This window comes from Patella vulgata, chromosome 8 (genome assembly GCF_932274485.2).
Source record: "Patella vulgata chromosome 8, xgPatVulg1.2, whole genome shotgun sequence".
In the NCBI taxonomy this organism is placed as follows: domain Eukaryota; kingdom Metazoa; phylum Mollusca; class Gastropoda; family Patellidae; genus Patella; species Patella vulgata.
In genome coordinates, this window is record NC_065886.2 from 34,363,532 (window position 1) to 34,388,670 (window position 25,139).

Genomic DNA, 25,139 nt, shown 5'->3' on the forward strand with positions numbered 1-25,139 from the left:
TGATTGCGGCGATTACCAAAACCAGCCTGGATAACCGAAACATCAAAACCGGAAGGGAATCCCCCATCCGTCTCGTGACGCATCACATGAGTAAAATGACGTCATTGATATTCATCATGTCTGCCAGTAGTGAGTAGGACGTATGTGACATTTCTTTCTCTGTAAAACTAATGTATTTTAACGTGGCCAATGAGTTTTTGATAATGATAAATATATAGAATACATTTGTAAGTATTTCGGGTAATATTATACAACAAAAAATTACGAATTTGATTAGTAGAACATGAAGGTCTGCGAACATATTGAAGAATGATGTTGTCAGACTTTTTGACACTTTCCCTAGACTAGGCTAGCCAAACCCCCTTCCTTCGTTCGACAATTTCAGGTGTTTTGGGTTGTTTTTTTTTTTTTAGCAATTTCATGTTTGGTTGATTATCTTGTTTGATTTTGTGTATAGTTCACAGTTCGATGTCACTATATATGTAATTACGTGAACCGCAAATAATTTACAACCCTCCACAATTTCAGCCTATATTGTCGTCTTGACCACAACCGTTGGTCCGTTGTGAGCGTGGCAGACGCCCTACTCCTTGTCACGTACAACCGGAGATTCGAAACCACGCCAGTTGACTCAATGACAGGCCTTATGATACAGCGCGAGCGTGCTAACCATTCGGCCACCAAACCCCCCACTGGAGGACTCAGAGAAACCTAGGTGATCCTACTCCTTGTTACATTGTAGGTACAAACGGGTAATCGAAACCATGCCACTTTTGACAGACCTTATGTTGCAACACGCATGTGTTAACCATTCAGCCACCCAACAATAAGACAAAGAGTACTTACTGTAGGTGGAAACACTGTCCCAGGTCAGTTTAGACAATAATGTTTGTTATTGAGCAAGTGTTGTAGTTTTAAACCATAGTTTCTACATGACAAGGAGTATTGTCGCCTGTCCAACATCATTGGTTTACCCTACATGTATATCCTCCAGGTTCCTCCCAAATAAAATTGTACCATCACATGTAATTACTACATGTAATTAGTCCTGAAATGACCTAGTTTATGTCAGGTGGATGTTAAACCCCATTTCTGGAGGTGCAGGAGTATTGATTGATTGATGAGTTTTACATGTAGGTGGACCCATTTATTGTAATATTTTGACACTATTATCCTTGTTGGATTGACAGACCTCTGATGTCACAGTACTAATGAGTGATCACTGATCATTTAGCATTTTCATACCAGTTTGATATTATCTTTCTGTTTGCTCAACAACTTAATAGGCTTAAGTCCTGCTATTTGCCTGGTTTTTAAGTTCATCAACTTAGGATGTCATCCATTGATTTGCTATGTCATGTAAGTTATTGGTACAATGTAATATTTCTCATCTAGAATTTACTTTCATTGCAAAATAGAATGTGTAATCAGCTCACATTCTCAGTAATTCTGCGACCAAAGAATGAATGTGTACAATAAAGATGATGGGGTTTACCCGTCCGTCTGTCACACTTTTTGGAACCTGTAGTGTAACTGAGGTAGGCTAGTGCCACAATGTTCAAGTTTGGTGTAGTTTTTTTTTGAGGTTACTGAGTTTGATGGTTGACATTTTCTGCTCAGGTTAAGCAGCACTTTTTATATGTGCTATTAATTGAACATACATTATGCAAGAGCTAAATCTGTCTATCATAGGTCTTTATTTAGGCCTTAAATGTTATATAAACTATTAATAGACATTTATTAACAACATGTCAAGACAATCAACGTTCGCTGCCATAGGAATAGGATGGGTACTTTATTAATCAGATTTGAATCCGAACTGCGATTCTGGATTCAACGACTGTTCATGATTAACCATGAAAATGGATAATCAAGACTTTGTGTATTATCGTAACAATGGTAACAATGACAATCAATGCTACAGTGTTTCTAAAATTCGGTTTTCTAGGCTCAGAGTGAAGTGTTTTGACCAAATTTTTAAGCATATTCCCTTTAGGTTATCTATTTTTTAAAAGGGGCATTAGGTAAGATTACATAAAGAGCTGACAGTTCTACTATAATGGTTAAAAATAGATAATGAAAACAGAATATTATGCTGAAAATTCTAGTCAATTTACTTCACTTTGAACCAAGATATTAGCGATTCAATTTTAGGCCAGCCTCGATTGTCATTACTGCGATGTTAAGATAATAAACAAAGTCTCGATTATCCATTTTTACGTTAAATCATCAATCACAAAATGTATTTAAAACCGCTAAATATCACAGGTGAACGATGGCATCGATAGCTGATTAGTAAGTTACTAACGTCTAGTTAATAATTTAGATAACAATTAAATTAAGGCCTAAAATAAGCAGATTTAGCTCTTAATGCATGTTTAACTATTATGGCTAGGCCGAGAACTGTATGCTCTTTATCTAAATCTTCCATGATGTTGCTTTGAAATAACAATTGCGCCATTGCCAAAATATCTCACAACTTAATCCATGTTGTTGTGTTATGTACCCAGATTAATTATTTAACATTTAATTAATAAAACAGAATCAGAATACCAATGCTAGACAATGTCCTGGCTTGAATTCCGTCAGATTTTTTGTGGATAACAAAGTCGCAGCGGGTTATATAGAGAGCAGCATAGCTCGATGAAATTTCAATTCCAAATATCTTTGTAAATACTGAATGGAATTAAACCATTATTGGACTGATATTTTTATTAAAGATTCAGCTGTCACAATGATTGCAAGTGATTCCCATTGCTTAAAATTAAAATAGCGCATCAGAACTTTAATGAGTGTCATCTATTTATTTGGTTAGTGGGTATTGCGGTTGGGAACAATAGCCACACTGTTGTATTTTTGTTGATCAGATCAACCTTGTGATTGAAAGTAATCCATGTCCATGTAGTATCACAATTTGTGCCACAAAATGATTCATATGTATGGTGAATGATTGAAATATAAGTCAACAGGTTGAATACTTAAATCTCCCTACCTGTAATTGATATACCTGTTAACCAGGTCTGCCGGCAACCAGTATCAAAGCGCAATTTGCGATACATATTTTGACCGTTGCCAATCAAAAATTAAAATCTAACGTCTTTGATTCGCAGTAACGTAATAAAGAAATAACAATTAAAATATTGGGACTTTGGAAGTCACTGCAAAGAATTGGCTTCAGACATAAGACCTAACTAAAAGTCTACATCACATTCACAAACTGTCACAACTATATGTGGCAGTGCTAAAAAAAATCTAAGAATGAAATCTAATCATTTGTTATGAATTAAAGTAATATCTTGTTATTGAGGTGTTTTATGTTGAAACTAAAAAACTGCTAATCAATTTTTAAATTTGCCAATCAATTTTTAAATTTGCTAATCAAATTTGGCAAAATTGGACTTTTTGATTAGCAGTGCTGCTAATCATCTGTGAAAAATTACAGACAGCCCTGCTGTCAACAATAGAATGGAGTTTAAGAGCCATTCAATATAAACCATTTTTTGGGGGGACTAACATAAGGTTCAATTTTTATACACCCACATAAAAATGTGGTATAATGCTGTTGCTCCCGTCCGCTGTCATTCCGTCTTCCACAATTTCTTGTGAACACTCTACAGACTAAATTTATCATTGGATTTTTTTTAAATTGATATATGTTGTTTACATTAGTGGGATGAAGAATCCTATTTAATTTCAATAATTTCCATTAATTTCTTTTAGAGTTATGAGTATGGCCCTTGTTTCACTTTGTTGCCACTTGTGAATGGTCCAGCGACAAAAATTATCATCGGATGTATGAAATTTATATGCATCATTTAAATTTATGAAAAGAATAACCTATTGAATTTAAGCACCGCTTTAACAACAAAAGTTATCATCCGATCTACAATGATGCATTATTTTAAAAATAATTGAAACAAAGAAGCCTATTGAATTTGAGCAATTTCCATTGATTATGTCTGGGGTTATGATCTTTTGTTCACTTTGTTGAACCTTGTGAACGCTTAAAGTTAAACGACAAAAGTTATTATCCGATCTGTATGAAATTTTAAAATCTGCATCATATTCATTAGTGAAGTGAAAAAGCTGATTTAATTTCAGCAATTTCTGTTGATTATGTCTAGAGTTATGGTCTTTTGTTCAGCAATTTCCGTTGATTATGTCTTTTGTTCACTTTCTTGAACCTTGGCAACGCTTGATGAAGTTAAACGACAAAAGTTATCATTCGATTTGTATGAAATTTACATGCATCATTTAAATTAGTGAAACGAAGAAGTCGATTGAATTTCAGCAACTTCTATAAATTATGCCTTAGAGTTAAATGTATGGTCCTTGTGTCTTATGTCACTAATTTGTTGAACCTTGTGAATACTTGAATGACAAAAGTTATTATCCGATTATTTTTGTGAAATTTATATATGCATCATTTACATGTAAATTAGTGAAACAGAGAAGCCGATTGAATTTCAGCAATTTCTGTAAATTACATTGTACTTTCAGAGTTAAAGCCCTTGTTTCAGTTTGTAGAACCTTGTAAACCCTCAAACCATGAAAATTATAATCTGATCTGTATGAAATTGTCTTGTAAATGCCCCCATTACCTACAAAAATAATAAATAAGGGACAACCCTTGTCGACCACTCAGGTGATTTAGCTACTGTGGGCGTATGTTTCGTTGCTTGCCAATTTCTCTTATTTAAATTAGTTGCTTGTGCGTAGTGGTTTTTAACAGTGAGAGGAAACTGGGAAAAATCCATGAGGTTCTCACATACCGGAGGGAAATCGAAAAAACACCACTTGACCTAATGACAGGCATTTGGCCATTCGACCATCAAACCTTGAATATATAGAGAGCAAAAAAGAGGCTACATTTATTTATCTTGGATTATTTTAGGAATTTCTCGGAAGCAAAATGTTATTTTGTTATATGCCCACATTGAAATGTATTCGTATATCGTCGTCACCTATGTTTGAATTCAAAGGATTATTGTTGCCAGACAATCAGTAGGTCACAGCTTATTTATTACTAATTTATTTCTGTGTTTTTGTTTTATTTTTCAGAATCCAAAGGTAGATCAAATGGCGGGAAAATCAAAATTGTTGAAAGTTGTTTTGTTAGGCGATGGGGGTGTTGGAAAGAGTTCGTTGATGAATCGTTTTGTTAGTAATAAATTTGATGCACAGTCGTTCCATACAATTGGCGTAGAGTTCTTAAACAAGGATGTTGAAGTGGATTCTGAGGCGTACACGATGCAAATCTGGGATACAGCGGGTCAAGAACGATTCAAGAGTCTTCGTACTCCATTTTACAGAGGTGCCGATTGCTGTTTATTGACTTACGCTGTGGATGACTTACAGAGTTTCAAAAATTTAGCCATGTGGAAGAAAGAATTCCTTTTTTATGCCGATATCCAAGATGGCAATAGTTTTCCTTTTGTTGTGCTAGGCAACAAAATAGATGTAGAAAATCGATTAGTCCCTGAAGAAGAGGCTAAAGCCTGGTGTGCAGCCAATGGGGGAAGTCCTTACTTCGAAACGAGTGCAAAAGATTCCACTAATGTTGATCGAGCTTTTAAATCTGCTGTACAGCGTTTACGTGAATTGGAGGATAGAATGGACATCAAACCTGCTCATGGCAACACCGTTGACCTTCATAAGAAGTCGAAATCCAACCCAGGTTGTTGCGGATAAAATAACAAGTTTTAATTTTAGTGGAATATCTGTGATTATAAAATATGTGACTCTAACAGTACCGAAACTTGAGACAAGAGGCGGAATATACAATAAACGAGTTAATAAATAAAATGAAGTTTAGAAAATACCCCATGGAAAATCTTTTTTAAATATAGCAGAAAGCTAAGGCTATATATTATGCCTGAAGTCTGTTATTATCATTATACCTGTATATTCATAAGTAAGGGAGATAATCAAATTCAGTAGCACACATGTGTACACATGTATTACACATCTAAATCCTGTTCTCTATAATGTGTAGTTATTTTGTCCCTGAATTTGATTATCTCCCTTTGTACAATGTATGCACATTTGAACGTAATAGACTTTAGACATAATCTGTTTTCCAATCCAGTTGTTGCTTCAAAATAATGTTCCTATTCAGGGCTTGACACTGCCGGCGGCCTCGACGACCATGGCCTTCGAATTTTAGAATTTGGCCGCGGATTCGTGGCCGTTTTTTAACTATCCACGGCCATGTATGGTCGCCGATTAGTGCTGGGTATGGAGAGTTATTTTTACTATCGATAATCGGTATCGAAACAATCTTATTTTCACGATCGTAATGAAGAATGGATTACGTGTTTTAAAGTCAAACCATACGATGTTTTTGTTCGTCTAATTAATAATAAACTGTCTCATATTACGTATAAATTGTTTAAATAATGTAGCCTTGGTTCTGAATGACGAAATACCATTGATAGGCCTATGTATGTGCAGGAACCAAAATAAAATGAGCACGAGTCGATTCAAAACATTGCCTACGTGAGCGCGACAAATACCAACATGGTGGACAAATCGTTGTCGATTCATGTGCTAAAACTAAAGAAAATGTGTAAAGAGCTTGTTATCACGAATTCGTAAATTGTTCATTATTATTAAAAAAATACAGCCTTGATTCCGAAAGAAGAAATACAAACGTTTTTGTCATCCATCATTGCTATATAAGCAGCCAGACGAATTCTGAAAGGGGAAAAACTCTGAATTATTTACACATCCGGGTATCTCCAATTTAGCGAATTCCATGATATGGCGATTATTGTTTCAAACTAAAGTATTGTTTAAATGTGGGTGAACATTTTTTTTAAAAAGCTAAATTGAGATTGAGACTTTGAAGTAAATATAAAGTGACCGATGTAGGCTATTGTATTATTATATATATACGAAGGATTAAGTCACAGAAAACATCCAGTCGACTCCTACGCACGCACGAAAAAATAGACGAAGAGAACGATACCGGTACTCGATAGTGCTTTTTGGCATATCTTATCGATACTATCGATATTTTACCCAGCTCTACCGATGATATAGCAATACTTTCAACTCTCAATATGGCTACATGCTGTTTTTTAAAATATTTTTTAGAATAAAAAAATTGTACTAAAAACGGTACGATAAGAATTTTCTCCCTTAACTCAATAACCGTAAGTAAGGATGCATTATTTTTGTAAAAGTAATAAAAATATTGAACGTGATGTGATAGGCAGGCCTGTAACAACATTTTGACTGAGAAACAAGATCTACAGTAAACAGATTTACATATGATCGACATATTAAAACCTTCTAAATAAGCTGATAATATCATAATTCATGACATAAAAATTGGCGTTGGATTTTCAATTTTTGGCCTTGGATCAAGGTTGCACTTTGGCCTATCGTAGGCCAAAGTTGGCCTTCGATCGAAAAAACGAATTTCGAGCCCTGTTCCTATTAGATTTTTGAAAGAAATTTTCCCATAATAGACCTCTGTGGTTACGCCACGCTGTACCAATTCGATAAAGTGCATGTATAATAAAAAAAAGCATTTTCATGTATTACTAAAGATAATATGTATATGGAAAAAAGAGAATGAATTTCTAAAATCAACAAGAAGGCTTTAAAATATGCTAGTTTCAGTCATGTTCTATAGCGCACGATCTTGACTGACATGTTTGGCCGACATGATCACATCTATTATTTAGTATCTCGTTTATAGTCTGTTCATGTTAAAAATGGAACATTTCTGTGTAGGCTATTTGTCTATAATGCATGGTGGCATAAATGGCTTGGTGGATTAATTTCATATGCATTGATATGTACATGTTATTCCTTCATTTAATTAAGAATTTCAGTATCAGTGAGGTTTTGAAATATATGCTTTCATTACATACAGTGTAAATGTATTATTATTCCTTGAAAAAACTTCTAGTCCATGTGTAAAGGCATGCTCAGACACAGGGATGGTCAAAGGGGCAGATAACTCTGTCCAAGAGGGCAGATAATCCAGTCACCGTTTGTAGATAATTGTATATATTCCCACTACATTTAGCCAATAGGCTCAACAGTCTCACCTAAATATGATGCATATCTGGCTATTCAACCAGGTAGTTTTTAGACTGGACCAACTTCAAATTTTGTTATTCTGGAACACATTATTAATTTTTTTTTATTCTTATTTCATTGGGAAAGAAAACCATTTAACATGAAAAAATACTTTTCTGCTTATCTGTAAAGCATAAAATTCAAATTTCAAAGTTTAGAAGTTTTAATCAAAACGTCTTTTACGAGACACATTTGGCTATTTATTTGTGAAGTCCATGAAAAACTAAAAATTAAATCGTTTACAAGGGTTTTGATTTTTTGTGTTCAAGTTCAATTCAAGAGTTTTCTGTCTTAGTTAAAAACAAGATGTAAATAAGTTAAAATTAGTAATGAAACTGAATTTCACATTTTATATTTAAGAATTGAAATTTAATCATACAGATCTTGTCTTGTCTGTAATAGAGAGAACATATCAACTCAACCCAATTCAACATCTTATTTTAGGTCAGTCAATGAAATGAAATGGAGTTTAACGTCCTACTGTTCTGCTCAACATCTTAATTTAGGTCAGTCAATGAAATGAAATGGAGTTTAACGTCCTACTGTTCTGCATCAATTCGGTTAATGAAGATAGGTCAGTCAATGAGGTTTAGCACTCTTACAGTAACATAATATACTAATTTTCAAAAGAAAGTATACACACTTAAAATATGAATAAGTTTTGTTTAAATCAACAAAATGTGATAAAACTACACTGAACATGTCTCGTGTGTCCAAACTCAATATTTCTAAGCAAATAAATAGCAAAACAAATGGACATTGTACCCAAATACCGCATACAATGGAAAAACGACTTTGTTTGAAGCAGGACGAAATGCACAGTGTATACTTTCTTTTGGACATTAGTATACATGTGGGACTTTGCTAAAGACTCCTATGCGCAAGCGAATTATTAAAACAAAGTTGAACCATGTGTTAGTCCCAAAATGACTAATATAAAACAAAACCCCTATACCCAAGTGAAAGACCTTTGTTAAAATAAAGTTGAACTACATGTATGTGTTAGTTTGTGTCGAGTAGAGGTTAAACTTCATTTCTCTCTTGAAATCGGGTTCAAATGTAATATTGAAATTAAATGGCATTACATTATAATATGATGGTTACATGTATATCTAGAAAAATAACAGAATTAGTTCCTGATGATTGTGAAATAATCTAATTGTTCCCCTACCTTTATAATAAAGCAGTGGACTCATAAATTGGGTTCATTCATCTTGTCTGTCTCACCTTTTGGGACTCAATAACTTTGCTTCTGCTAGAATGTTAAAATAGATGCATGTGTTCATTACATGTAGGTGAATGTCTGGAGTTATCTTTGTAAATACAAGAATATGAAAGTAATTAATAAGTGTCATCTATTTTGGGATTGAGGCAGGAATTGTTAGCCTCACTGTTGATCTGTATTTTAATTGTTTGTGATAATAGATTCCAGCGGTTAAGAGATATGTTTTATTCGGATAATGTACATGTACATTTGTTTTTACGCATATTTTTTTGGCTAGTCGGAAACAAAGAAAAGGTTTTGATCAGCAGGAGCGTAAGTTGTAATAAAATGTCTTACTACATGTATTTACATGGACAAAAACCTAAAGGGAGTTTGAAATTTATGAGAAGCAAGTTTAGAAATAGGGAATCTTTTACAGGCAAATTCTGAATTTGTCAGGCATAATCATCCCTCTGGTGTCACTTTTGGTTACAGATTTGTCTTTTTTCAATGTTTTTATTGATTATTATTCATGTATGTCTGGCACAAAATTAATGTCAGGTTCTAGATCACTATTTACATTTTGTCACTAAAATCATTACTTGTAGGCCTGGAATAACTGCTCAAATCTAGGCTTAGAATAACCGGTCATTGGAATAACTGGTTATTTCTAGGCCTAGTAATAACCGGTCATTGGAATGACTAGTAACTTCTAGGCTTAGAATAACTGGCCATTGGAATAACGCTTTTAACATGTCCTGTATTATTACATAATTACAACAGGGAAATATTGATCAATTTTTCTCTGTTTTGAAGATTTTTACAATGCTCGCCAGAATCTTACCATCTCGCATACATTATTAAAAAAATTTAAATTAATATAAATTAAACAAAAATCTCATTTCTATGTTCCCGGTTTCTTGTACACAATATCTCTGTGTTAACATGTAATTATACATTTAAAACATGCAACTATATATATGTTTAAAACATGCTTGTTGAAATTAACGTGTATACCGTTATTGTATAACTTTAATTATATGTGGTACTCAACTATTGCAGTGTAGGTATCAGATGTCCAATCTGATTAAAACACAGGTCTTATTTCGTTTCGTTTTTTATAGTTAAAAATTTCGTTTTGTCTTCAACACTAGGATCTGGAAGAATTGTTATATAACAGGTGTTCTAGTTGATGGGGGGGGGGGGAAATTAACCAATGAAGCGGTCTGTTACAGCGAGTTCTTGGTGTGCTCTGCACGGGACTGGGTAAACCCCTATAAACGTCAATGTTGATTGATTAATCAATGTCTAATGTCATAGGGTCAAAAGCCGCAAGTATGACCCCTGACGTGACCTTTCAGTACAACTGGTCAGATCTTTGTGTTGTGTAGGCCATCGAAAGTATAAAAATACGAAACAAAATATAGATCTGTATTTTATTCAGATGGTCAGATGTCCAATACCGCAAGGTATTAGGTGTTAGTTGAATACCTCAAGGTATCGGATGTTTGTGTAATACTTGAAGGTATCAGATGATTAATACTTAAACGTATCAGATGATTGATTATTACTTGAAGGTATCAGATGATTGATTAATACTTCAAGGTATCAGATATTGGTGTAATAGGATGAATAAAATGCTTGTTGAAATTTTCTTGTACAATTATTGTATTTTATATAATAAATGCTAATTAACATGTTGCTTGTTATTGTATATTACATTATATAAAGTATGGGTTGTATAATTGTGTTTATATGTATATCAGGCGGCCCAGAAAAAAAACAAGTACCCTATTTAAAGTGGAATAATTCAAAAAGTATTGTACTGTTTTCATTACAATATGGATATAGGGTCTGAGAGGTGCTTCATTTCATGTGTACTGTGACTAGGCAAGCTAGCTAGCTAGCTAGCTAGCTAATATAGGGGCTGGGAGGTGTACTGGACTGTAACAAGGCTAGCTAGCTGATATGGGGTCTGAGAGGTGCTTCCTTACATGTGTACTGTATCAAGGCTAGCTAGCTTATATAGGGGCCGATAGGGGCTTCATTACATGTGTATTGTAACAAGACTAGCTAGCTAAATAGGGGCCGAGAGGTGCTTCATTACATGTGTACTGTAACAAGACTAGCTAACTTACATGGGGGTCGAGAGGTGCTTCATTACATGTGTAATGTAACAAGGCTAGCTAGCTGAAATACGGTCTGAATGCAAATAAAAACCAAACCGCTGCCTTTTAGTTCAAATATATCTGTATGTAAAAAGCTTGAATTATAACTGGGGTCCATATGGACCCCATGGTACCTGCTCTGTGATTCTCACAACGTGCACCCACAAGGGTTAATTACATGTGTACTGTAACTGATATAGCTGATATGGGGTCTGAGAGGTGCTTCATTACATGTGTACTATAGCAAGGCTAGCTATCTAATATAGGGGCCGAAAGGCGCTTCATTACATGTGTACTGTAACATGACTAGCTAGCTAAAATAGGGGTCGAGAGGTGCTTCAATACATGTGTACTGTAACAAGGCTAGCTAGCTAACATAGGGGTCGAGAGGTGCTTCACTACATGTGTAATGTAACAAGGCTAGCTAGCTGAAATGGGGTCTGAAAAGTGCTTCTTTACATGTGTACTGTAACAAGGCTAATTAGCTAGCTAATATAGGGGCAAATAAGTGCTTTAAACATGTCCTAGCTAGCTACATGTAGCTAAAAATGCACTTTATTTAAAAACAGATCTGTTGGAGTGTCGAGTTCGGAAGCAGATTGAACAGAAAATAGAAAATTATGGAATTTCTAAACGTGTTAATTATAATTTTTTTTAAACAATTATGACAGGTTAAAGATGCATTATGTAAGAGCTAAATCTGCCCATTGCAGGTTTTTTTTTTGGCTTTAAATGTTATATAAACTATTATTTAAACATTTATTAACATGGCAAGCCCATAATCAACTCTGTATGTCATCGAATGGCTTCGATTTTAAGTAGATTAGAACGCTTCAGCCATTTGAATATGTAGAAACGAAACGTATATGTAGAAACGAAACTCAAAACTGACAATTTCACTCAGAATAAAGTAATTTGAATGAACTCTTCAATATATTCATTTTGTATTATCTTTTTTTGAACTATTGTAGCAAGAACGGCCAGCTCTGTATCTTACATAATGCATCTATAAGGATGACTGATTAAAAATGACAAAATTTCGACTTCAGATAAAGTAAAGTCAAATGGCTAGCTGGCCACTGCAATGACATATAAGCTGTCAGAGGGTGCAACCTAAATCAGCTTGTTGAAAGTGCAACGACCAGTATTTTTTTTACGGGGTGGGCATTTATTCCCAGTTTCTTTCAAATTAATAAACTGAAAAACTTGGTACTAATTTATTCCGGCAAGGTTCCATATCTAACTGCTACAACTTTATTATGTTTTAAACAATGATCAGTGTGCTTAATGATGCATTATGTAAAATTTAGATAAAGAGCTTGCCATGCTTACTGTAATAGTTAAAATATCATTAGTTGGACTATATTTCCATGGTTCTCACCTGCTGCCGGACTATAAGTATATTATATATAATACCTACTGTGTAACTGTACCTACTAAATGTACTGTGTATTTTATATAATATATACCACTGTATACATGTATATAGTACTGTGTATTATATATAATACATACCATGTATTGTATATAGTACTGTGTATTATATATAATACATACCATGTACTGTATACATATAATACCTACTGTGTACTGTACCTACTAAATGTACTGTGTATTTTATATACATGTACTACATACTATGTACAATACTGTGCCTACTACCAGTACTGTATATTTTATATAATACATACTATGTACTGTACCTACGACCGGTAACTGTAATAAATACTTGTACTGTACCTACTACCAGTAACTGTATTATATATAATACATACTGTATACATGTATATAATTCTGTATCTACTATGTGCATTCTGTTCATTTGTTTTTACAAATCAATAAAATTAAAATCAAACATTGTTTACTTTATAAACTCTTGGACCTGAGTTACCTTCGCTGTTCATCAATCAATCAAATTGGCTATGCAATTTAAAAGTAATTGTAATTTAATCAATTACATTGCAAATGTAATCGACCCCATGTCTGCCTTGCAGCGAATAATTTAAGTGGCCCATCCCTATCGTCAGGAAATACAAATCTAGGGATAGAACTTTAAGTAATTTTAACAGCAAAACAGGTTCATAATTGTAAAAATTTGCTGTTGAAGGGTTTACATGACTCGAAAGTTGTTTGGTTTAGTGCAGCGCAGCGCTGCGCTGCCTGCAGAAACTACTACATCTACTGGGACACCATTATAAAATTTTGCCCCTCCTCCCCCACACCTTTGCTGCGACTGCCACACTAGTTGAATTGAAATACATCAATTAGTTTAGGAGTAGAAGTTAACAATATATATCTTTTATGTGCACACCAATGTGTACACGCCACGGGACTTTGTTTTTTTGTCCCATCCAAATGACTATACATTGTCTCTTGCCAAGCCCTTTGTTCTGCACTCTGCACCACTGACAAGAGGGAACCACGCCGAACAATCCTGATGAACTTTTTCGACCAACACAGGGATCGAACATGGGACCTCCAGGTTAGTGAGCCAACGTCTTCCTCACTTAGCCACCGTGGCTTCCTCATGGTAATGAAAATGCAGTGTACGATGAGATGAATTTTGTCCAGACTCTTACCTAATTTCTGCAATGCTCTTTTATGGAAGGGTGCCTCATTTTTTCATCCTATATGAATGACTAGACACTCTTCCTTACCTGACACTGTGTCCCGCACCACTGACAAGGGAAAACTATGGTAAAAAAATCCAGAGGAATTTTCTCGGCCAACACCGAGATTAAACTCAGAAACTCCTGGTGAGCCATGCCATATTCACTTGACCAATGTGTGATCTCTCTTTCTAGAAGATCTGATTGACATCACTTCTCTTGTGGACTGGGAAAGTTTACAATAAAACTCTTCAATAACAATAAATGATTTTAATATATGATAAAACTGACATTATAATTAAAAATTACTATTAAACCCTCAGTCAATTATCAGGGAGGAATAAAATGTTCAAATCATAACATTCACTTATGAAGCAATCACTTTTACTAATGAAACTTCTAAATAATACAAGTCAAAATTAGTCTAAATGTGCTTAGTCTAGGCCTTTTAGTAAGGACAATTTTTGCTATTAAATCATACAAGTCAACATTAAACTAATGTTTAGTAAGTATAGAAAGTGGTAAAAATTATACAGGTGTGTTACTAGCTGTAAAAGATGTCACTTTTAGTGTAAAAGCGTGACTAATTATAACACCCATCACTATTAAATACACAAACTTGATCACTATTGAATACACAAACCCTTTAGTAGTGTAATGCTGTATCTGTATATCATAGCCTGAACGACTTAGTGACATAACACATTTTATCTGACTAGTTTTGTATACATTGCATATATATAAAATGTAGACTTGGATCTGTTTTTATAAGACCTTTTCATTATTAGAAGTTATTTGTTTATAAGTGAACAATATCAACTTTACATTGTCACATGGGCAGGACGATTTAGCCAATATTAACCAAATACTACCTCATTTTTTTTTATATAACTGAAGTATTCTGTCAGACTTTCAAAATAATGAGGTAATATGTAGTCTCATTTCCTTGGTAGTATTGGGTTAGTATTTGGTGGTATTGGTTGGTATTGGGTTAGTATTGGTTAGTATTGGTCGGTAATGGGTTTGTATTGGGTTAGTATTTGGTAGTATTGGGTGGTATTGGGTTAGTATTGGTTGGAATTGGGTTAGTATTGAGTGGTATTGGGCTAGTATTTGGTGGTATTGGGTTAGTATTTAGTAGTATTGGGTAATCATTCTGCCAGTATCAAACATATATATATATATACAATGAATTATTATGCAAAAGGCATAATTTATAAAAAATAAATTGATCACTTTGGATATTGCAGCATTCACATCCACTTCAAACCATATATAAAGATAACATATCACCAGTCACTCAACACAATTTCTGTGTTGTTGTCACCTATTTGGCAGGGTAGATAACTCTGAAGGTTAAATTTATCCGGGGGTCTCGATCGTGATATTCTTTCGGGACCCGATGCTGAAAATAGAAAATATTAAAGCATATGTCACTTCACATTTAAATTGTCAAGATATATCATAGGGCAAATTTTATATCCTTATATGGGCGACCTGAGGTGGCTCAGTGCTTATGGTGCAGAGTTGCTAACCAGGAGGTCTCAGGTTTGCTCCCAGTGTTGGCCAAGAAAGTTCAAAAGGATTTTTCTGTACAATCAGAAGGCCTGGGAAGGACAGTGTGGTTGTAATGAGATAGAGAACCGAGGTACCATGTACACATAGCCAAACCCTTGTTGGCAGTTGAAATTCATAATAATAAGAGTAGCACACTATTAATTGTTTAAGTGGCGTTTAGTAACTGAATGAGAATAGCACATGACACAATTACATGGAATAGAGGTTACTTAGCGGATCTATTTGTACTATGGGTGTCATTCTTTGCTTGATAAAGACGGGAGAACCCACGTCGAAACGTTGCTGAAATAAATCTCTCAAGTAACTTGTATTCCATATATTTGTGTCATGTGTTAAGCACACTAGATGGTATAAGCCAGTCTTCATTAATCCAGTCGGTGCAGAACAGTAGGACGTTAAACTGCATTCCATTCCATTTCATTTCATTTCAGACAGCCTAATAATTATGTAAAGAAGCCATCAGAGGCAGACGCATGATAATTGTTTAAAGTGCTTGGGGATAGGGGGGGGGGGGGAGGGTGTGTACTCGGGGCTCCACAAAATTTTAAAAAAAAAAGCTTAAATTTACATGTTTCATATAGTGAATTTTATACTGCTTTTTGGGGGGAGGGGGGGGCGATCCGCCTCTGCAACCCATTAGGTAATTATTAGAAATAATTTGATGGGCTTCTTGTTCTTCTGGGTGCTAACATAAACAAAACATGTACTGTAATCAGATGATAACTTTAGCTGTCTGAGTTTTCAAAAATCATTGAAAAAGACTAGGCTTTTGCCTCTCATGAACAGAAACAATGTGAAATAAATTGGATGTTAATTAGATGATAACTTTAGCCTCTAGGAGACCCATCATAAATTTCAAATTGACCAGGGGCCATAACACTGATAGTAGTAATCAGAAATCGTTGAAAATCAATAGGCATCTGTCTCATGAGCCTATATAGTATATATATACTGTGTATAAATTTAGCATCTATTAAAGTGCCCACAAGAGTTTTCAAAATGATCAAGGTTAATAAGTCTGGAAGCAGTAATCAGAAATGAGGATAAGTGGGATATGGTTTAGATTACCTGCCAATCATCTTGTGTAGCTCCCTCCATTATTAACAATGAACCATGTTTTAATGGGATACGAACTACTTGACTAAATGAATAATCTCCTGTATTCTGCAATAAAAACATAGTTACCAAACAATAATTGGGGACAGGTGAGATCATGAGAGGTGGGGAAGAATGTGAACTGTGTCTCCGAGAACCACCAATAAAAAGGCTCTCACAAATTTATTAAAATAATTCTAAACTTACATGGGATGACATATATATCAAAGGGGGATATAATATGTTAACTACAAGGGGAGGGACATTTCGAGACCAACTTATGGCTCAATGCTATTTCAATATTTTGCTTGTGCGTAGGGGTCTTTAGCAGTGCTAGGAAATCAGAAGACCCAGAGAAAATCAACGCCATTATTCCTTGTCATGTACAAGTGGGGAATCGATACCACGCCACTTGACTCAATGACAGACCTTCTGATCTTACGTTGGTGTTAACCCGTACGATCACCAAACCTACCATTTTTCTTCACGGACACAAAGATTTGAGTACAAACAACCCATACAGTGTGCGCTGTTGTGGCCGAGAAAGTTTCTCAGGCATTTCTCCTTGTTAGTTGTTCAGGACAGTGGGTTGACAAGGAACAGTGTCTAGTTGTTTGGATGGTACAAAAACCTGAGGTCCCATACACATATTGGTATACATGTAAAAGAACTCTTATAGTTGGAATTCGATGAAGACTTGGCAGAAACTTGCTGTCCGGATAACATTCCCTCATAGCACTGCATGACATATGCCCAACGTCAATAGCCCAGTTGGTGCAGAAAAGTAGGTCTTTAAACCCCATTTCATTTATTTTCATTTTATCCTGAGCAATAAACTATAACACATACTAATGGAAGAATATTTACTTATTTTATTTGGTCGTCAATATGGAGTTATGTGCTATAGATTATTGCTCTATTCTGTATATCCAGTTACTAAATGTTTTTAAAGGTTTTTCATACACTGTGTTGTTTGAACAGTTTAATAACTTACGGGTACAGGTTTTTTCCGCAATTCAAAATTTCTAGTGTCTCCTAATGAGATGGATGCTATGACTGGCTGCGGTCCTAATTCAGGTTCGTCGTCACAATGCCATTCGACACCATCTTTATCATCGCGATATAAATTACATAATAACGAATTAAACTTATAACCAATCAAATCTTCTATTTTATCTTTTATATCTGGTAATGGTTTAATCCACTAGAAACAAAAAAAAACAAGGATTGCCAGTTAACACAGACATAGTAATGGGTTAACCCACTAGAGACAAAAAAAACCCACCAAGGCCAGTTAACATAAATATACTTTTATAGCTGGTAACGGTTTAACCCACTAGAAACCAAAGGGTCAATGACAACATATAGTTGTTCGGATGGGACAAAAAAAACAAAGTCCTGAGTACACATTGAACCCTTGGAATTTGAAATAAGAGTAGGTTGTAGTGTCGCCTGAAAACTGGATTGATTATAAGAATATATTATACCATTAAAACCATAAAGATGATATATACAATGAGTTTAAACATTCAACCTACAGTTACATGCTTGCAATGATCACCCCATACCAGATCAAGACTATTTACACCTTCCCATGCTCATTCACGCTTACTGTATATTTATAGTCACTCACAGAGTTAACATGGATGTCCAGGCAAAATTTCTCCATAACACACTGAATGGCTCATGCCTGTCTTCATTAGTCCAGTTAAGTGCAGAACAGTCAGACATTAAACCCCTCTTCATAGAGCTAACAGCACTGTCCTAGCAAAATTTCTCTATAGCACACTGTATGGCATATGCCTGTCTTTTTTTAATTGTAGAGTCTAGTGCAGAACAGTAGAATGTTAAATCCCATTTCATTCCATTTCCTTGGTGAAAAAAGACCTCAAGTAATCTAAGAAATGGCTTATATCTATGTTATCATAACAGCATCATTTATAATGCACACTTTATATCAGAGAGAGAGAGAAATGGGTTTTAATGTTCACTCTACATCGGGACTAACATATGGTTCGTAGGGGTCTTTAAAAGTGGGAGGAAACCGGAGGACCCGGAGAAAACCCACGAGGTTGGACAGGCGACCCTACTACTTGTCATGTACAACCAGAGAATTGAAACCATGCCAGTTGACGCAATGACAGACCTTATGATACAGCGTGCATGTGCTAACTATTCGGCCATCCACCAACACCCCCTCCATTTTTTATATGTGTCTGACTGCGATTTCAATCTACTTACTTTTGAATCTGGATGATGGGTAATACCCGAGTACGTATACGGTAAATCACCGATCCACGCTGTCAATCGGGGTTGTATATAAGATATTCCATTCTTTACACTTGTCGTCTGTTTCCACGGTAATGATTCATACAATTCTGCAAAATACCCATCCGCTTCTTCTTTTTGTAAAAAATCTGGGAAAAATCTTAACCTGAAAAAAAAAAATCATAAAATTCTAATCTTTCAAGGTTACATGGCCTTTATATGAGAGAGAGAAATGAAATGAAATGAAATGGGGTTTAACACCCTACTGTTCTGCTCCAAACTGGGCTAATGAAAACGGGCCTATGCCATACAGTGTGCTAGGAGGGAAATTTTGCTTGGACAGCGGCACTACGGCCTACTCTTATATCGAATTCCAACTGCCAAAGGATCTTTTACGTGCACGCCAATGTGTACCTGGGACCTCGGTTTTTCGTCCCATCCGAACGACTAGACAGCTGTCCTTGTCAGGCCCTCCGTCCTGCATCACTGACAAGGGGGAACCACGCCAGAAAATGAGAGAGAGAGAGAGAGAGAGAGAGAGAGAGAGAGAGAGAGAAATAGGGTTTGAAGTCCATTTAACAAAGACTATGTCATTTTGAACTAACATGGTTCCATTTAAACATACATATGCAAGAGCTAAATATGCCTACTGCAGGTCCTGAAATGTTATCTAAATTATTAATTAGACATTAACTAACTTTTCCAGTTCGCTAGCCTGTGATATTTACTGGATTTGAATACATTTTGTGATGGATGATTTAAGGTCAAAATAGATTATCAAGACTTTGTTTTTTATCGTACCGACTTTAGTAATGATGATTGAGGCTAAGCCGAAAATTCAATCGCTAATATCTCGGTTCAGAGTGGAGCAATTTGACTGAAAATTTCAGCAAATTCTCTTTAGGTTATCTATTTTTTAACTATTATAGCGAGAACTGGTAGCTCTTTATCTAATCTCCCATAATGCCTGTTTAAAACGAGAATTTCAAATTTTCTAAGAAAGTCAAAACATAATTATTTCTATGTCTTTTGCTCAATAGGTTATCAACGCACTATTATACGATCATAGGCATTATTTCCTACACTTAAAAATCATTGACACAAGAAATAATAACACAATTACCTCCTTTGTTTTCCTATTCCCCCCATGGAATAGCTATCTTCAAACGTTTGAATTTGAAGTTGAAAATTATATTTTTGCCAATTTCTCAACTGGCAATAGTGAATTATAGGATAAATATAATTATTCATTAACAATGTAGGACTGTTTATAGATACTATTTTAAGGCTTTATTTTAATAAATTTTAAAAATATAACTTAAAAATATGAAATTGTAACTTTAATTTCAATAAGTTAGTTGTACATAAGGGTCTTTATGTTTTAGCTTTGGGAGTAAACCGGAGGGCCCAAGAGGAAAACCACAAGGTTGGACAGGCGTCCCTTCTCCTTGACACGTACAAGCCAAGAATTGAATCCATGCTGCTTTATTCAATGACCTTATGATCTAACGCACACCCATTAAACCATTCACCCCCTACACACACACACACACACACACACACACACACAACCTTATATAATTTACAAACTACAAGGAATTCTATTATGTAAAGACAGTCGATGAATCAATTTTTATTGCAGGTCTTCCGTATTATCACTGTCTCAAAAACATAAATTTCTGTACTTTTGTAACATTTTAAATACACTAGGGCTTTCACTTTAAAAGTGTCAACATTTTCTTAATTTACCTCAGAATAGCAAGAGAATTTTTCGGAAGAAAAATTAAAAAACTATCCCATTTTTTATAGACATGTTTAGATTATTTATTTATGGCATGTGGATTGTCTGACAGTTTATTTTGCTATCAATCTGTCCAATCAGGCAAATGTGACTTTAAAGAGAGCTCTAGTTTCAATATTCCTCAAAGAACCCATCTTCATTAGCCCAAGCAGTGCCCAGTAAAACCCCATTTAATTTCATTTCATTAAAAATAATTTAATGCCCGTCTTCATTACCCCAGTCAGAGTAAAACAGTAGGACATTAAACTCCATTTCATTTCATTTTATTGTGTGATAATTTGTGTCTGTCAATGAATTTGGAAGGTGCCTTACGTCCAGGCTTGGTTATAAGAGTTGTATTATGGCGTATTTGTATATGAATAAATTGATGTACAGTATTGTATGTTAAAGGTATAAGTGTAGGGTGGACATGCTATTTTTTTTTTAGTAACTGCCCATCAGAGGTCGCAGTCACGCAAAAATCCATGTTTTTCTCATATTTTTGTAAAAAATAAACGCAAATATTGACAGTCGCTGCATAATTCACACGCGAAAAATATCCCTGACGTGAGAATAATTAGATTATTCTATGTCGTAGTTTGTACAATACGTCATCAATTGATGTGCTTCACACGGCAGCATTAACACATCGCTACTGTACGCAGTCTCCTTAGGTTTTTATATTTCCTGTCATTTCATTAAGCCTGAATTCTATACATAGCTATTCTGTGACACCCCTATTTTGCCGCACTGAAGCAATAAAGTACATTTCATATAAGACTTTGGATTGGCTAGAACACAATAAACTGTTTACATTCAGCAATCAAATATTGGTTTTCATAGCGATAGTTTACTTCCTGTCGAAGTGAAAGATTGAAATGACTGTGCCATCAACCATAGATATGCCGTCAACCTCTAGTCTTAATTAGACTAAATGCAGTATCAATAAAATAAGTACGCTTAAAATAGGGATGTTCACATAACGATTTTACTTGCTTCTGTTGCGTAGTTTGAGAGGTTTTAAGTCGTGCAGATGTAGTGGGCAAAAACGCAAAATTTTGGAATGTCTGCATATTTTTATGTGACTCGAAATTATCCACTGCGACCTCTGCTCCCCATATTTACACTGTACCTTGAAATTCCATTATTAGCTTCACTGATATCATAAACCCCTCCTTTACTGAAACATAAAATAAACCACATTAAATAATCTCTCATTTCAGTCTTAAGTTAGTAGAAATATTCCAAGCTATTCTCATTTATATACTTTAAATAAAAAATTGATTTAGTGTGCAGAACCTAAAACTTCTCATCCACCGCCTCTTTCATCTCGGTCTAGAATGAATTTTCAATTATACAAAGAGAGAGGTTAGCCATGGTAGCTAAGTGAGTAAGACACTGGCTCGCTAGAATGGAGGTCGAGGGTTCGCTAACGGTGTTGGCCGAGAAAGTTCATCAGGATTTTCCTGCTTGGATTCCCCTTGTCACTATTGTCAGTGGTGCTGGACAGAGGTCCGGAGAAGGACAGCTGTCTAGTCATACAGATGGTATGAAAGACCGAGGTCCAGTGTACACATTGCCGTGTACAAAATTTTCCTCATAGTACAATGTATGGCGTATGCCCATCGTCATTAGCCCAGTCGGCGCAGAACAGTAGGACATTAAACCACATTTTGTTTCATTTCATTTTCAAAGAGAGAGAGGGTTAAAGGTCAATAATACAAACTAGGTCATTAAGCCAGCCATGAGATGTAACTGATTTTGTGTTGGTTGACATTAAGTCAAAAAAAAAGATTTAAAAAATTAGAAAATACTCCAACTTCCCTTTTTTAAATGTCTCGAAATAAAAATATAATAAAACATGAAATCAACCCAATCTAATGGGTTAAAGTAGTCTTCAATTGGCCGCAGACTTTTTATAAGAAATCTCTTACAAGTCTCGACTCAATCTGTTTCACAGACGTATTACAAAAGCCTTCTAATAACTCTGTATCAGATGACTGACCTTTATAAGTTCAACATGTGACGTCAGATCACGAGGCGTGAATCATTGGCTCCATGGTGAGTGCACTGTTTACATAGGACTAGTCTGACATTATAGCGTGAACTGGTTCTGGCAGAATGGTGCCTTTTACTCATTTTATATACTAATATTTTACATTAAATAGGAAATATTTTTATCTAGATATACTTCAAACACCATTATTTATTTTTCTAATACTTCAAAAAAATGTTCTAGAATTTAATTTGCAGAAAGAAAAAAGTTAATATTGCAAGCTCATAAGACACACCGATGTCATCCCCATCACGGATTGTAGCGGCTTATCGAATATTCACTGCTGAGCAGTATGGTCTTGACATATAATGCTACTGGCTGAAATCCATGACTTGACTATAAGGCTACTACTACTAGCAGCTATGCTGAAGACTAGTCTTGATAAATATTTTTTTCTTACTTGATAATAATATCTGACGGTTTCTGTTGTAATTCCTGAAATACAAGAAAAGAAAATCTGTTTTATATCATTTTCATAACATCTGATATTAAGCTAGTTATGACATTGACAGTGAACCAAGGCAATTAAGAGAGAGAGAGAAATGGGGTTTAATGTCCACTCGACACAAACAAGGTCATTGAGGGACTAACATATGGTTTTAATTTCATTTCAATAACTGGCTTGCGTGTAGGGGTCTTTAGCAGTGGGAGGAAACCAGAGAACCCGGAGAAAAACCATGAGGTTGGACAGGCGACCCTACTCCTTGTCATGTACAACCGGGGATTCGTAAGGCAATTAAGGAGTTCCTAGCTCCTGACTAAGATGGCTCTTCTCTGTCACAAAACAGGCGGAATTGAAAGGCAGGCCTTGAGATTCTGTCCCATTTCCTATCCTCTTGTTCATGAGAATTTGCTCCCATTAGCCATAACATTGACTAAAATTTTCAGGCCCAGTCCCAAACAATTATAAAAGCTCAGTTATTATACGTTGCTATCTGAAATTTTTTTGCACCTGCGGCACTCAATTCCATTATGGCATCACTCCTCTGTGGTCTTATACTATCTCAGCACTATTATATTCATGTTTATGGTGAACCGCCTACTTAGAAGTACAATCTAGTGTGTGGGTCGTGGAGTGACAGACTGTACAAATGTTCTGTCAACAAAAAAAGGCGGAATTGTCAGGCAGATCTCGATTCTGTCTCATTGACTACCATTTCTTGTCCTCTCGTTCACAAGAATTTGCTCCCAGCAATGACCTCAAATCCCAGCATACTGACTCAATTTTTCAATATTTCCTCTGGGGGAGATTATCTCCCCCCTTCAGGTTGCTCAGTGTTATAGCAACTGCCCCTATAGGGTTCACAAAAATTAAATAACAAAAACAAAAAAAAACAATACGGTGCACGGTAAATTAACAATCATTATGTCAACTTGAATAAAACTGCATTTACGGCGAGATAACGATAGGTGAACAACTATAGTGTTGTAGCCAGTATTTTGTTGACATTCTCATCATTGAGGGGTGGGATTGTGGATGGCACCCTAGATTTGCCCCCCCCCCCCGATCCACTACTTCGAGTGGTAGAACAAGAGGCTAGTGTGCCCTACTAACTGCAATAGTGTAGCCGTGCTCTGTCTGTCTGTCTGTGGCTGGAGCAGGACTTCGAGTGGTAGAACAAGAGGCTAGTGTGCCCTACTAACTGCAATAGTGTAGCCGTGCTCTGTCTGCCTGTCTGTCTGTTCCTAGAGCAGGACGGAGAACAGTAGTCAACATTAATCAGTATTGGAACCATTAATTTCGAAGTGGCCCCCAGAACTCCAGCCCCAGAATCAGGATGTGTCACATATCGCTGAGCGTTATGTGGAAACTAGAGAGCTCGGCAGCTGGGAAATCCATATTTTAACATTGATGACCATCGCCGCCCAGCTATTTCCATTCATGCATTACTAATACTATGTTATTTTACCTCTGCTGATGGCTGAACATACTGAAATCTATGTGTCGACGATGAGGACGCTTGGTCAATGTTTTTTCCAGTCCATATCGGAACTTCAGGAGGTTTGATTCTGTTCATGTCTGAGCGGGCATCCTTCTTTTTTGGAGGACCAGCCCATCCACCTTGAACCCGAGAACGCCCTGGTTTACTCATGGTTAAATATCTCAATTATTTACATTAATATTGCAAATTTTGAAATCGTAAACAAAAAATATCAGAAAATTCATAGAGTTACCCCCCTTCACATATAGGCTCCGTCACTAGAAATAGTCGTGCGCAAGTCGAGTCGTAACCAATAATTATATTGATAAGAGCATTTGGCTGGTGGAGATATAAACGAGTTGAAT

General features: G+C 35.5%; 2 protein-coding genes across 3 annotated transcripts; one reads left to right on the forward strand and one right to left on the reverse strand.

The window, feature by feature from the left end:
• The first annotated feature begins 35 nt into the window (after positions 1 to 35).
• LOC126829378 (ras-related protein Rab-9A) lies at positions 36 to 10,998 on the forward strand. 2 transcript variants are annotated; one of them, XM_050559202.2, is made up of 2 exons: positions 36 to 140; positions 5,062 to 10,998. In XM_050559202.2, exon 2 carries the CDS (start codon positions 5,080 to 5,082, stop codon positions 5,689 to 5,691), a length of 612 nt encoding a protein of 203 aa, XP_050415159.1. In that variant the 5' UTR covers positions 36 to 140; positions 5,062 to 5,079; the 3' UTR covers positions 5,692 to 10,998. The 2 variants fall into 2 exon arrangements, with proteins under 2 accessions (XP_050415159.1, XP_050415158.1); XM_050559201.2 differs by having other exon boundaries at positions 97 to 227.
• A 3,332-nt stretch (positions 10,999 to 14,330) lies between these two features.
• Positions 14,331 to 25,038, reverse strand: LOC126829374 (alpha-ketoglutarate-dependent dioxygenase alkB homolog 3). Its single transcript, XM_050559198.1, has 7 exons — positions 24,763 to 25,038; positions 23,253 to 23,287; positions 21,929 to 21,976; positions 18,990 to 19,182; positions 17,743 to 17,952; positions 16,722 to 16,817; positions 14,331 to 15,480 (listed from the first exon to the last, which is right to left on the reverse strand). Exons 1-7 carry the CDS (start codon positions 24,943 to 24,945, stop codon positions 15,403 to 15,405), a joined length of 843 nt encoding a protein of 280 aa, XP_050415155.1. The 5' UTR covers positions 24,946 to 25,038; the 3' UTR covers positions 14,331 to 15,402.
• Between the last annotated feature and the right edge of the window lie 101 nt (positions 25,039 to 25,139).